The sequence below is a fragment of the Sphaeramia orbicularis genome, chromosome 20 (genome assembly GCF_902148855.1).
Source record: "Sphaeramia orbicularis chromosome 20, fSphaOr1.1, whole genome shotgun sequence".
In the NCBI taxonomy this organism is placed as follows: Eukaryota; Metazoa; Chordata; class Actinopteri; order Kurtiformes; family Apogonidae; genus Sphaeramia; species Sphaeramia orbicularis.
The window spans coordinates 43830187-43843972 of NC_043976.1; the positions used below are offsets into that span (position 1 = coordinate 43830187).

At 44.6% G+C, this 13786-nt stretch overlaps 1 protein-coding gene across 1 annotated transcript in view; it reads right to left on the reverse strand.

Annotated features, from left to right (window-relative positions):
- Positions 1 to 3244: 3244 nt before the first annotated feature.
- The window catches only part of LOC115411561 (zinc finger protein 438-like), a 59463-nt gene continuing 48921 nt past the window's right edge, over positions 3245 to 13786 (reverse strand). The window contains 3 exon segments of the mRNA XM_030123748.1: positions 3245 to 4218; positions 5788 to 6361; positions 6364 to 7583. Coding sequence (XP_029979608.1) covers positions 3630 to 4218; positions 5788 to 6361; positions 6364 to 7555 — 2355 coding nt within the window. The 5' untranslated portion in view covers positions 7556 to 7583 and the 3' untranslated portion in view covers positions 3245 to 3629.

A 13786-nucleotide genomic window follows, 5' to 3' on the forward strand; every position in this document is an offset into this window, starting at 1 on the left:
TGGCGTATATGCGTCAGAATGGCACATATGTGGCATACATGTGTCGGTGCATCAGTATGTTGTATATGCGTCAGTGTAGTGTGCATGCATCGTATATGCGCCGGTGCGTCGTGCATGTGTCAGTGCATTGTATATGCGTCAGTGTAGTGTACATGTGTCGTATATATGTCATTTCGTTGTACATGCGTCGGTGCGTCGTATATGTGTCGGTGCATCGTACACATCGTATATGCGTCGTACATCCTCCATATATGCGTCGGTGCGTCGTACATGCGTCGTATATGCGTCGGTGTGTCGTGCATCCTCCGTATATGCGTCGGTGCGTCGTGCATGTGTCGGTGCTCCGCCCTCAGGTCCGTCCTGAAGCTTGGTGGCAGACACATAAGGACAGCTCTCCATGGCTTTTGTTGCCAGTTTTGGCAATGATAGAAATATGTGCGGTTTCCCTCCACTGTGACAGAACAAAGCAGCTGATTCACTAGTTAATCTATGTAAATATATATTTATATATATACTTTTCTCCATATATCTCTATATTCTATCTATAGAATAAGTCTATATAGGATATTTCTTTCCTTTTGGTAGGGCTTGTAAAACATTCAGGTACATTCACTTGACCCTGTAGGTTTTTTTTCTTCATATGACAGATAAACACAGACACATGTTCACCTAACTACCTGCCCAGTGGAAACTGTCTTCAACCCGAAAACTATACCTGAAGCACCAGCCACCCCCCCCACCCCCCACCCCCCATCCCATTATCAGAAGCAAACAGAACTAATGTTTCAGTGCTGGTTCTGTAGGGACCACCAGCATAAATAGACTCAAAGAGCTCTGTATTCATCTAGAGTATAAAATAGCATATTCTTCTGGACTTGACAACAGTTGACTCTAAAGGTAGAGTCTGTGCACACAGTTCCACAGCTGTGGACACCAGCTGGAAACCACAGGGAGACAACGCCACGGTCTCCTTTAGCGGACGCACCGGTCCACAACAGTGGTCTGTGTCAGTGGTTTAGCACGACAAATGGGCAGTTGACCTGTACAATCACTAGTGTGGATCGACCCTTGGCATCTCACAGAACACACACAGGCATTAATGGACACGTCAAAGAGACCGAAGCGGGCCAAGCTGGACCTACTGATGAACAGCCACATTACACATCTACAGCTTTCTATGGTTGGTGTGGGTTTTTTAAAGAAGGCCACAAGGATGTCACCTGGGTGCTGGTGAGGACAGGGTTCTTCCACGGGTCTGGACCCCAACACTGTCCTTCATCAGACTGAGTTCAAGTTCAAGTTCAACCCCCGAAAACTGTCCAGCCTTAACCCACAAAGACCCAGACCGACTGTGGAGTCCGCTTTAAAAGGACAGGTCTCTAGACTTAACCTGAAGTCATTTAGCACCATCTATTAGAATATTATCCTCTGTATTTTGTATTTTTTCAGTGTAAATCTGATATTTTCTTATATTTAATTCACTGATCCTGTAGATGTTCATTAAAGCTCAGAGTAAAGTTGATGGTTCTTCTATCAGATACAGATCAAACTGAATAAACAGTGTCTTTTTCAGTCCAATCTGTCATTAACTGAACATAAACTCAGTGTGTCCATCCACTGTCACCGATCCAACTCCATGGGTTTGACTGGAGAATCGATGTTGGAGAAGATGACGGTGTTTCCATGGTAACTACCGAGCCTCTGAACGTCCAAATATGGTCATATCTGATGACCATGAAAAGATGGAGAACTGTATTTGACACCAATTACTGACATGGATTAATAGGATTAGTGGATCAACAGGAACTAAACAGTTTAGATCAATAGATGGTTTAGGTTAAAGGAGGACGTTTGGGTCTTTAAGGGTTAAAGGAGACGTTTGGGTCTTTAAGGATTAAAGGTGGACGTTTGGGTCTTTAAGGGTTAAAGGAGACGTTTGGGTCTTTAAGGGTTAAAGGAGACGTTTGGGTCTTTAAGGGTTAAAGGAGGATGTTTGGGTCTTCAAGGGTTAAAGGTGGACGTTTGGGTCTTTATTTAGGTTAAAGGTGGACGTTTGGGTCTTTATTTAGGTTAAAGGTGGACGTTTGGGTCTTTATTTAGGTTAAAGGTGGACGTTTGGGTCTTTAAGGGTTAAAGGAGACGTTTGGGTCTTTAAGGATTAAAGGTGGACGTTTGGGTCTTTAAGGGTTAAAGGAGACGTTTGGGTCTTTAAGGATTAAAGGTGGACGTTTGGGTCTTTAAGGGTTAAAGGAGACGTTTGGGTCTTTAAGGGTTAAAGGTGGATGTTTGGGTCTTTAAGGGTTAAAGGAGGATGTTTGGGTCTTCAAGGGTTAAAGGTGGACGTTTGGGTCTTTATTTAGGTTAAAGGTGGACGTTTGGGTCTTTAAGGGTTAAAGGAGACGTTTGGGTCTTTAAGGATTAAAGGTGGATGTTTGGGTCTTTAAGGGTTAAAGGAGACGTTTGGGTCTTTAAGGATTAAAGGTGGACGTTTGGGTCTTTAAGGGTTAAAGGCGGACGTTTGGGTCTTTAAGGGTTAAAGGTGGACGTTTGGGTCTTTAAGGGTTAAAGGAGGATGTTTGGGTCTTTAAGGGTTAAAGGAGGATGTTTGGGTCTTTAAGGGTTAAAGGAACAACATTTATCAAAAGCTTATATGGATTTGTTTTCAACCTGTAATAATTCCGAAGGCCAATAGATACTAAAATGGTCTGCCAGTGTGAGAGTGGACAGCGTGCCCTTGTTCGATCAATATTTCCCAGTATTTTAAAGGGTCAGTTCACCAAAAATAAGAATCAAAAACATACTAGGTCACTTCACTGCTGTCATGCAGTAGTTGTGTGTCTAATAGGGTAAAGTGGTTTCGATGGCATCTACTAGGTCAAGTTCAAGAGCTGATTTTAGGTTCTTTCAGTACCAAAAGTCCATTTCCCCGACTGTGAGAACAGATGCTTTCAGTTTCCGTATTGGACTTACAAAACTTACACAATAGAGTCCTGATCTGCCCCCAAAAACCAGAGACATCCTAAATACTGTTTGTGCGTAGGACTTGAGGTAAACACAGAAGAACACTTGTCTTCAAGCATGTGAATATGAAATCGATGTCAGAGTTACTGGTTCGGAAATGGAATAAATCTGTAAAATGATGTTTTTGAAGATAATAATGAACTGATTGCAGTCATTGGTCAATGTAAGGTTAAAGTGGCTCCAACCTAAAAATGGGCTCAGGAACCAAAACTGTGTCATTTTATACTAAAAATGTTGAGTGAGAAAATATGTTTTTTTTTTTTTTGTGATTTGGGTGAACTGACCCTTAAGCAGTTTTAGTACGGTTATAAATTACCCTTTCCATAGAATTTAAATAAGCAGTAGAAAAAAAAATAATCATCTAGTTTCCAAAAGGATATTAAATACAAACAACATGTAGTCGGAACAGTGCAATCAACATAAGAACATAAAAATATTGTTTAGAAAACTGGTTTCTCTGACCTACGGAGAACGTCCCCTATGAATTGTAACATTGGCTTGATCTTCAGATACTGGTGGAAGATGAAGCTAAAGCTCAAACTCATCTGAGGAACTGCGTCCCTGTGCTGCTGACTGGTACGACTTGAGTGGGAATGACACTAGGCCGGCTAATGTGGGCTGGCAGCAGGAGTGTCCATGTCCCCGTCCACCTCTCCTTCTTCTTGTCCAGAGTAGGAGCTCAGAGCGTCCCACAGGAGGCCGGGCTGCTCACAGTGGTGCTGACCCCTCCAGTGCTCCAGGACCCTCTCTTTAGTGGCCAGTACCTCGCTGCACAGCACACAGTTAAAGGCTGACCCTGCGGCCAGGACGCCGAGTCCACCGTCGTTGTCCGGCGGCGAAAGGGCGCTGCTGTCCTCCCCGTCCCGTCTGCGGTGGTGAGACATGATGTGCTTCTTAAGCTTGGAGAAGGAGAAGAACTCCTCGTCGCAGCTGCCACATTTGACCAGGTTGCGCTTCTCGTTGAGCTGCCTCCAGTAGTGCGCGGCGTGTTTTACCAGCTCGTTCTCAGCCTCGCGGCCACCGCGCAGCGCTTGGTCGTCCTGAAGTCGAACGTGGACCTCCTCCCCGTGAATGAAGAGCAGGTGCATCTTCATGTCAGCAAAGGTTGGAGTGATGGCCTGACAGCGACCGCATTTGATCTGCAGCTCCACAGGGTCTTCACGGTCCTGCTCGTCCGACGTCTCTGGAGAGTTGGCCCTGGGCAAGGCAAGGCAAGGCAAGTTTATTTATATAGCACATTTCAGCAACAAGGCAATTCAAGGTGCTTCACACGGGACACTGAAATACAACAACAGGGAAAAAGAAACACATTTAAAACATTATAAAAGAAACATGTAAAAGGTGATTAAAAACAGCAAGTAAGAAAACAACACATAAAACCCAAAAATTTAAAACACACACGTTCAAGTAAGAGTTGCAGTGCAGAGTTTGGAAAGAGAATATAAAATTTAAAAAGTCAAAAGCCTTTTAGTCAGCGGCAGCAGTGAACAGGTGAGTCTTTAACCTGGACTTAAAAGAACTCAGACTCTCAGCAGACCTAATATTTTCTGGTAGTTTGTTCCAGATATACGGCGCATAGAAACTGAACGCTGATTCTCCATGTTTAGTTCTGACTTTTGGAACCCAGAGCAGACCTGCACCAGATGACCTGAGTGGTCTGGATGGTTCATACTGGACTAGAAGGTCTCTGATGGATTTTGGGCCTAAACCATTCAGTACTTTATATGCTAGCAAGAGAATTTTAAAGTCTATTCTCTGAGAGACACGGAGCCAGTGTAGAGACCTCAGAACTGGACTGATGTGGTCCACTCTCTTGGTCTTAGTGAGGACTCAAGCAGCAGCATTCTGGATCAGCTGCAGTCGTCTGATTGACTTTTTAGGCAGACCACAGAAGATACTGTTACAATAGTCAACTTGACTAAAGATAAATGCATGGACAAGTTTTTCAAGGTCCTGCTGCGACATCAGTCCTTTAATCCTAGAAATATTCTTGAGGTGATAGTAAGCTGACTTTGTAATTGGGGATGAAAACCACCGATGAGGACCATTGGTCAGTTTGTTCAGACAACTGTCCTGTCAACTAACTCATCAGTTTCTGAAGCACTTGTCACTGGTAGATAAATAAAATGGTAACTGCTGCCACGGTGACTACAGCTGAGTTTCCATAAAGTCATCAACCAAATTAGAAGCAAACTTTTGCAACGCAATCCAAAAAGTAAAAAGAAAATGTGAATTTGTTACTTTTAACTGGATTGGAGCAAATAAACACTGTGCAGACTCATTCAAATGGGACAATAGGCTACATTACACATGGCTGAAATAAACGCAGTATAAAAGTTCTGATACATGGTGGTATTCCTTTATTATTTTCCACCTGAACAGCTGTGATGACTCGACAAATAGTTTGGTCTTAAGAAACTATGTCGAGGAAACAAGTGAATGTCACTTACGTCAGAATTTCTTTAAAGGAACGGTTTCCATCCTTCATTTATCACAATAACACTTTTGGCCAACAGTTCTACTCAGTTCAACCTTCAGTCCACGTGAACGTTTGTGCCAAATTTGATGACATTTATCGGAGGTTAACAAACCAGATGACCTCAGAGAGATGCATCTAAATAAGACTTTACAAATTTCAACATCCTTATTTAATCCTGCAATTTCCATGGACATTTTCTACAGATACATATACCAAATGCACGTGGAAACACTCCTACTGAAGTACACATGCATGAGTTGAGTTATTAGAGTTGTTCATACTCATACCCTTCCACAGACAGGTGATCCTCATGATGGCTGATGGACGGCTCAACGGTCAGCACCACCTTGTGCACCTCTCTCAGATGACTGAAGTACACGCCCACATATCCGAAGGCCTTCTCGCAGAACTCGCAGCACAGGGACCGGCGTGGGCGGACCTCAGAGTGGTGAAGCTTCATGTGTGTGCTCAGACTCCCGGAGTGTGCGTAAGCTTTGCGACAAACTGGGCACGCGTAGGGTCTACTGTTGGTGTGACTGTTCATGTGGCTCTGAAGGTGATGCTTGAACTGGAAACATCGGCTACAGGTGGGGCATCGGTGGAGCGGTCGGCTGCCTAAGAAGACTCTTGAGTGTGCGCCACCTCTCAGGTGAAATGTTACTGGGGCCGGCTGGGGGGGACAGTCCAGGGCCTTGGCTGTAGTGGTGTTGGGGAGCTGATGACTGAGGACAAGTTCCTGTTCCTGGTTATCTGGGGTAATGGCAGGCAGGCTAACCAGCTGGGGAACAGTCTCCATAACCAACATGGGCTTGGGCCGGATGCTGCGGTACTTCTTTGAAATATCAACCTCCTTTTGTTGGAGCTTGGAACAATGGCTGGAGGCTTTTCAGGGACTCGCCTCCGAAAAAAAGACAGGGACCTTTTCTTTCGTGCCTCAAACGCCAAGATGTCTTCCATTGTCTTTCTTTTCCTGCCTCTTTTCTTACCCGGTGGTTTCTGTAGGGTCCCCAACACAGGGATGAGAGCGGCCTTGGTCTGGGGCTGGACAGCAGAGTCTGGTACTTGGTTGTGATTTAAGGTTTCAGCTGTCTCAGACTTGGATGTGGGGTCTAAGGGGCTGGTGAGACCTGTCTGGCTGGATAAAGTATTTTTTTCCGGAGACAACGCACTGAGTTTGGCTGTTGGGATGAGAGTGTTCTTCATTTTAGAGTACGGCAGGATAGGCAGTTTCCCCTTAGGTGGGGAAGGAATAATCTGGACCGCTTTGCTGAAAATGGCAGGGGACAGGACAGTAATACTGCTTGACGGCTGGGCTGCAGGAGGCTTAGACTGGCACAACCTCACTGTAGGCTTGATGTCCTCAGGGGATTTAGCTGGTGAAGTTTGTACACCAACAGAGGGGTACTGGAGGTTCTGAATAAGGCCAGTTGCAGCAGGTCGTTCAGAGCCATCTGGCGTTCGCTCTAATTGAGAACCAGAGTACAGGACTGCGTTGTCTGGGAGCAGAGCAGTGACAGAGATGTCAGAGGCAGCTGGGTCAATCAGAATGACCTGTTCTGATGGTTCCTCTTTGAACACTTGGGTTTCCTTAGTGGACTTGGACTCCTGTACCTTTTTCTTCAGTGTTGACGATGCCCCACCCAACACTAGTTTTGTTTGTGCTGTCACAGGAACCTTGGGCAACATTTTCGCCTTGGCAGCTAACGGTGACGATTTGACCTTATCTGCGGTCCCTTTGCTCCTGACTGGCTGGTATCTGGGAATGGGCAACTTGAGGTTCTTGTGGATTGGCTGGGTTTGCTGCTGCTGTTGCTGTTGTTGCGATGTCTGGGAGGAAACCGAGGGGGGTAGTGCCACCAGGGAGAAAGTACCATCGTGACCTGCTATTTGCATCAGTGCATAGTTTTGGGTGGGAACGATGATGGACTTGGGGCTGGAGGCGGTGGTAGCCTCAGGAACGGCAGAGGAAGGCTGGCAGGACAGGACCGCAGGAGAGGTGGAGGGCACCACGGCCGGGGCCTTGGGGGCGATGCTCCGGAACTGGAGGCTCTTCATCTGAAGGGCTGGACTCACTGGATACCAACTGGAACACAAACAGAGCATGTGTGGTCAGTACACTGGACTCCCAGACCTTAGTTCAGTGTTTTTCAACCTTGGGGTCGGGGACCCCACATGGGTTGCCTGAAATTCCTAGTAATTGATTAAAAAAAAAAAAAAAAAATGTACTAATAAAAAATATATGATGAGTTGAGAGAGACAATCACAATACATAAAAAACATGACAAACTGTGTAGCTGAAACTGAAACACGGTGGTTCTGTTTGTCTTTCAAATGTTCATTGTGGTCGGTTTCAGATGCTGCAGCTCTTTCATAATTCATAGTTTGAGTTCTTGTTTGTTTAGTATTAATTGTCAGCCTTATAAATACAAGCTGGACTGACTGTACATATCCTGACCAAGGAAAAAAAATTCTCACTTTGTGCAGTAATCTACACCTGGATTTACTGCCTCCGTCCATAATAATATACATTGTATAGACTAAATGTCATCTAAAATTAACATTTATTTGCAACATAGTATAGCAAAGTATTGCATGATCAAAAACAAATCAATTTTAGCAAAAAAGAAAAAGTCTATGTTCTGAATGTCTGGGGTCACCAGAAATTTGTGACGTTAAAATGGGGTCACGAGCCAAAAAAGGTTGAGAACCACTGCCTTAGTTTCCTGTTCTTCCTCATGTCACCCTTGTCTCATGAGTCTCTGTCTCTCCTTCTGGCTGCATGCCTCTGCTGACCAGTCAAACTACTGTTTCCATCTATGTCCAGACTCAGCAAGTTCAGCCGAGCTGCATGTTGGATTTCAGACAGTGAAATCAAATTGGTTTGTAAATGAACACATGCTGTGTTTCAACAGTTTTAACTATTGTATTCAGCAGGAACTGTATATCACTGACGATAAATAATCATTATCGATATATTATTGCATAATGGATGTTGTTGTACAGGGGTGTCTATTCTATCTCAAATAGAATTAATGTCATTGAAGGTATTAGGTGTGATGTGTTTAGGTTTTTCTTCTGTTGACATGTCGGATTCCAGAGTCAGTTCCAAAACAAACATGCTGCCTTCACTTGTAAACTGTTTTTCCAGAATATGATATTGATTAAAGACCAGGGAAGTGTTTCTACACAACATTCAGTCACTGTGGAGTTGGCCTTGAACATAACATGTCCCCACTTGACAGCTGACCCCATTACACATTTGTGTTTCCATGATTAGTTAACGATGGTTTGAGTTTTGTGTTAACTCCTCTAAAGTCACCGTGGTCTTGACCTTTGATTCCTAAATTTAGACAACCTAAAAATATAATGCCAACGTTGTGACCTGATGTCTAAATGGAGAGCTCGGTGGTTTTTTCTTTGTGCTGGCTCATGAATTCCTCAGTTCCTCTTTTCTGCTACTCTATAGCAACAGTGTCCAACAAACAGAGTTAACTAATGTCAACGAGGACCAGCTTCCAGTTCAGTCCAACACAACCTGCATGTAAGCACACACCAGTCGAACCAAATGAACCTTTAAATGTTGCCATCATCATTCTAACCCTCAACTTTCTCAGCATTCCAGATCATAATGTCTGCCAACTCAGAGCTGCTGTGTATGATTACAGTCCGAAATCTGTTCAATCTAAAGCACTGAAGTGGCTGAAGGACTTCCTGTGTTCTAACGCTAGCCGCCAGGATCATTACAATAAATGTGACCTCATCGTTCTCCATGTTTTATGATGTCATTACAGCACACTTCAAAAATACAGGCATGTGCACAAGTGTGACAAGCTGTCCTATTACCCCCCTCCCCCCGTGGTCCCACACAGCAGAGTCCCTGTCCCCCAGGCTGAGGACAGACTGACCCCTTTGATTTGGACTCCACATACAACCATGGTTCCTGCTGGGGCTCTGCAGGGGACTCCTTGTACCCCCTCCCCACTTCCTGGAAGGATCAGCCATTGAAGCGTGAAAGCTGCCCAACGGCAGAACCTTCCCCAGGTCGAGCGGCCCACCCCCCCACTCATCTGGCTCTGCACTGACCGCTGCTGCGACCTGGCCCAAGGCGCCGAGGACGCCTCTGTACTAAAAAAGACCCTGGATTGACTTCAATATCCCTGATTCACAAATAATGTTTGACGGTGCTGTGCGTGTGCCAGGGCTTTTCCACAGTGTATCATGATTCTGCTGTGTTCATACAAAACACCGCTGAAGGAAACTATAATCTCAGAGTGAGGTTTTAAACAAGTCTTTATTATCTCAATCTACCGTAGAGTTTCCATCCATCAATCAAAAGCCACAGGTATGGCTTCGAAAACAAAGGCCAAATTCCCTTCATTTATATCAATACTGTACGGTTCTATCAAAAGGAGGGACAGATTACAGTGGAATGCTTCAAAGAGCCTAATTGTAAACAGACCTCAAGGCTTGAATTTCACATTATGACCTGACTTTCAATAGCGCTGTTTGATTCAGGCATTGTTCCAGCTCCACTCTGTTATACTAATCAGCAGAAAGTGCAACAATCTGGAGGTGTCACAAAAGGCAAACATTCAACAGCAGCATTTCTCAAAGGGTGAAAAAAAAAAGGAAGTGTATTGGTTTTCAAAGGGCTCGAGCTTCATCCATTCAAATAGGAGGAGAAGAAAAGAAAAACTGCAAAGGGCATATTGTTTAACAGCTGCAAGTGTTTCTGTGCACAGATTATTTATACAGTACCCCTACCGCATTACAGCTCCATAAAACCTGAGACATCCCTCATCTGCGCGGATAGTTGATTCCAGTTCGACTGTGACTTTGGCCCAACACCGAGTGGAATCAAACTGTGGGATGTGTGTTCCTGCGGCCGTTAAAGCCTCTATATACAGAGGGAGAGTGGGGAGGTAACTGTTCCAAACAGTTCATTCACCATGTGAACGTTTACAGTTGGTCAGGAGGGGGAAAAGGTGTGCGTTAACAGCTGTAGGACCAGGCACAGGGCCTTGAATCCTTTAGTCACAGATGATTCAGCAGACGTCACCTGACACCTCCTCAGTCCACCACGTCCCTTTACCCTGTCGCATGTGGAGACGCAGGGGGCAGCGAGGGAAGAGATGAGAGCTTCCAACGGAAATCAAGCTTAAGTAGGTCACAGTTTGGACAGACTTGTGTGCTTTCTTTTTCAGTAACTTTCTCTTTATTGAAAAGCGCAGGTTATCAATCACATGACCCTCAATAACAATCTGACAACAAAGAATATACAGTAACAGAATTCGAGGGGCGACTGAAAAGTTTTGAGCCTAACATGGGAAGGATTAAGATATGAAGACCATATTTGGTCCATGAAATCTTTCCCACATCTTAATACTATCCACTAAATTTCTTGGTCATAGCAATCTTTTTTCCTGTTTTACAGGTCCCTGAACTTTCTGTATCAAGTGTTTCCTGAAAAATGGACAAACTTGAATATTGGGCTGTCATCAAGTATGCGCACGACCTTTGCCTTCTTTGGGGTTGGTGACATGGGATGTCTCCATTGTTTTGACTGCTCCTTGGTCTCAGGCTGATAGTGATGGACCCAAGTCTCATCCATAGTCACAAATCATCCTGATACTCAAGTTTGTCCATTTTTCAGGAAACACTTGATACAGAAAATTCAGGGACCTGTAAAACAGGGAAAAAGACTGCTATGACCAAGAAATTGAGTGGATAGGATTAAGATATGTGGAAGATTTCATGGACCAAATTTGGTCTTCATATCTTAATCCTTTCCATGTTAGGCTCAGAACTTTTCAGTCGCCCCTCGTACAGCTGTTGTCACACAAGTTTGTATATAGAATAGGTTAGTTAGCATGAGAACCATAATCCTGTAAAGAAAATATAAATGAAATGCATTAGGCTTAAAAAAAGGAAGTAAGCATTACTCTGAGCAGAGGTCAGGTGACGTATATATTCATAAAGTTCCATGATGTTACCGTGGTAGATGTCTGATCATCTGAACTATCCACTTATGAGCACGGGGTGGGTCAAAAAATTCCACAAAGCGGGTTAAAAAACAAAACAACAACAACACTTGTGCATCACTAGCACAAGGCCAAGACTGAAGGAAGAAGACGACTCAGAGTAAGACTATTAAACTGACTGATCTAGAAAGACTATTCAGTAAGTAATGTTCCGTGAACCACGCAAGCACCACCAATACTGAACAATAATTTGGACAGCCAGTGTGTTTGGATTATTCTGTTCATTTAGTTCATGAAGACAATGCGCTCTTTTCTCTAACATGTTGTGCGTCTTTTCTTCCACTGTCTGAACCTTTTCCCACTTTATGTTGTTCACTTTAATTTAACAGAAAATTCCAGGTGTTAACCTATGTTTTGTTTTGCTTAAATGTCTGAGAAGGACTGTTGATGATTGTGTCTTTCCAGTTTTTTATTCTGCTCTTTACTGTACATTGTTAATATTCCACTGAACGTTTGCACATGTTGCTCATTGTTGAACAGCTGTGTGTCTGTGGTGTCCCTCCGCTGTCAATGTGATGACGTCATCATACGACAAGTCGACTCGACTTCGACTTTATTGACAAATAAGTCGATCTGAAAAAATCTGGAGTCACTAATGCCCTAATTCGAATTGATGTCACAGTATGTGTCGAGCTTGGATCATCTCAGACTGGGTTTGGGTTTAGGGTTAGGCTTCGGTAGGTGCAGTCCAAACCCTTGGATCTGTAATCTGGATGGAGGATAGTGGTGAAGAAACACACGTGTTTGAGAAGCTTGGAAACAAGTACAAAATCAGAGGACCTGTAACAGTGTAGGTGAAAATAATGACTGCTTCATGTTTTCTTTTATACAAACTTTCCATCAGGATGTTGTGTGGAGTCGTTTTATGTTGTGATAAAAACAACCACCGTTTATCGCTTCCAACGTGACCTGATGGCCTTCTGGTGTGTTTGATGGGGCTTTAATCAGACCGATACGGTTCGGTCTGACCCCGGCGTCAGCCCAGGTGGACTTTCACTGACACACAAGTCCTACAGCTGCAAACTTTAAATGTTACTGAGTTCTGAGACGTGTACGTGGGGGTCACAGATGCTACTCAATCAGCTGGTGGATTTGAAACGCCAGCCACTCTAATCTGAGTGGGGTCAAAGGTCAGGGCTGGGGTTGAGGCAGAACCTGGTCTCTGGAGACAGAGACAGGATGGGGGTGATCCACAGAGACAGATTATCAGGTAAAGACGGAGGGGTGAGAGGTGAGGGTCTGATGTTTATGCACCAAACAGGTCAGGGGTGAGGAGGAGGGCAGGACGGGGATGGGCCAGGAAGCCACCTGGAATGGAATGGAATGAAGTCAGCTACACACATTAAAAAAAAAACAAAAACCCACTTGAGCTCACACAGTCAAACCTGGACCTGGGTCACATGCTGAGGTGGTCCAAGCCAAGAGCAATGGGCTGACCAGTCCAAACAGAGTGCCTATTGTTAGTCCCTAATGCAGTTTAGTGTGAGGTGAACATGCACCGGCGCTGCTGCGGTTCCATCCACCGTACATTCTCCCATTCGGCTTTGTGTCGCGTCGGGCACACTACTGTTTAAACTGCACCGTCCAGCATTTTGTTCCAGTCTGTGCACACCGGAGCCTGACACAACCTGGGCTGTTTTTACGAAATACACTTTGACTAATGAGAAACGTCATGTGAAATGTCTGAATGTGGACGGTGTTTGTGGACAATAGGAAAAGGAGACGCTTTCCCTTGGAAGTTCTTTAAAAATCTAATCTGAAGTGTTGTGAAGGAAGCAGAAAGCACAAGAGTGAGAGGTTTGTTATCACATAGGTGAGAGGAACGCTCATCTGGGACTGAAAGATAGGGGGGGGGGGTCTGGAATGTAGTGTGTGTGTGTGTGTGTGTGTGTGTGTGTGTGTGTGGGAGGGGGAGCTCCAAACTCAGCAGAGGCCAAGCTCCCCCAGGTTTTAGTCCAGATGAAAGGCCAGGATCTGGGCTAGATAACAGGGCACATCACAGGGGGTCGGGGCCAGCCGGCTGTGAGAAGCCATGTCCAGCGGCCATCTTCTAACCCCCCCCCCCACACACACACACACACACACACACACTGCACATAGGATTAGTGAGGTGGTAACAAAACACAAACGTTGCTTCTCAATAAAGTGGTGTCTGTTCAATGCAGAACAAGAATAGATTTAGTTGACACTGTGGTCCAAAAGGAAATCAGATCATACCATTTTTTCCGCTTTGGTGAACGTAACT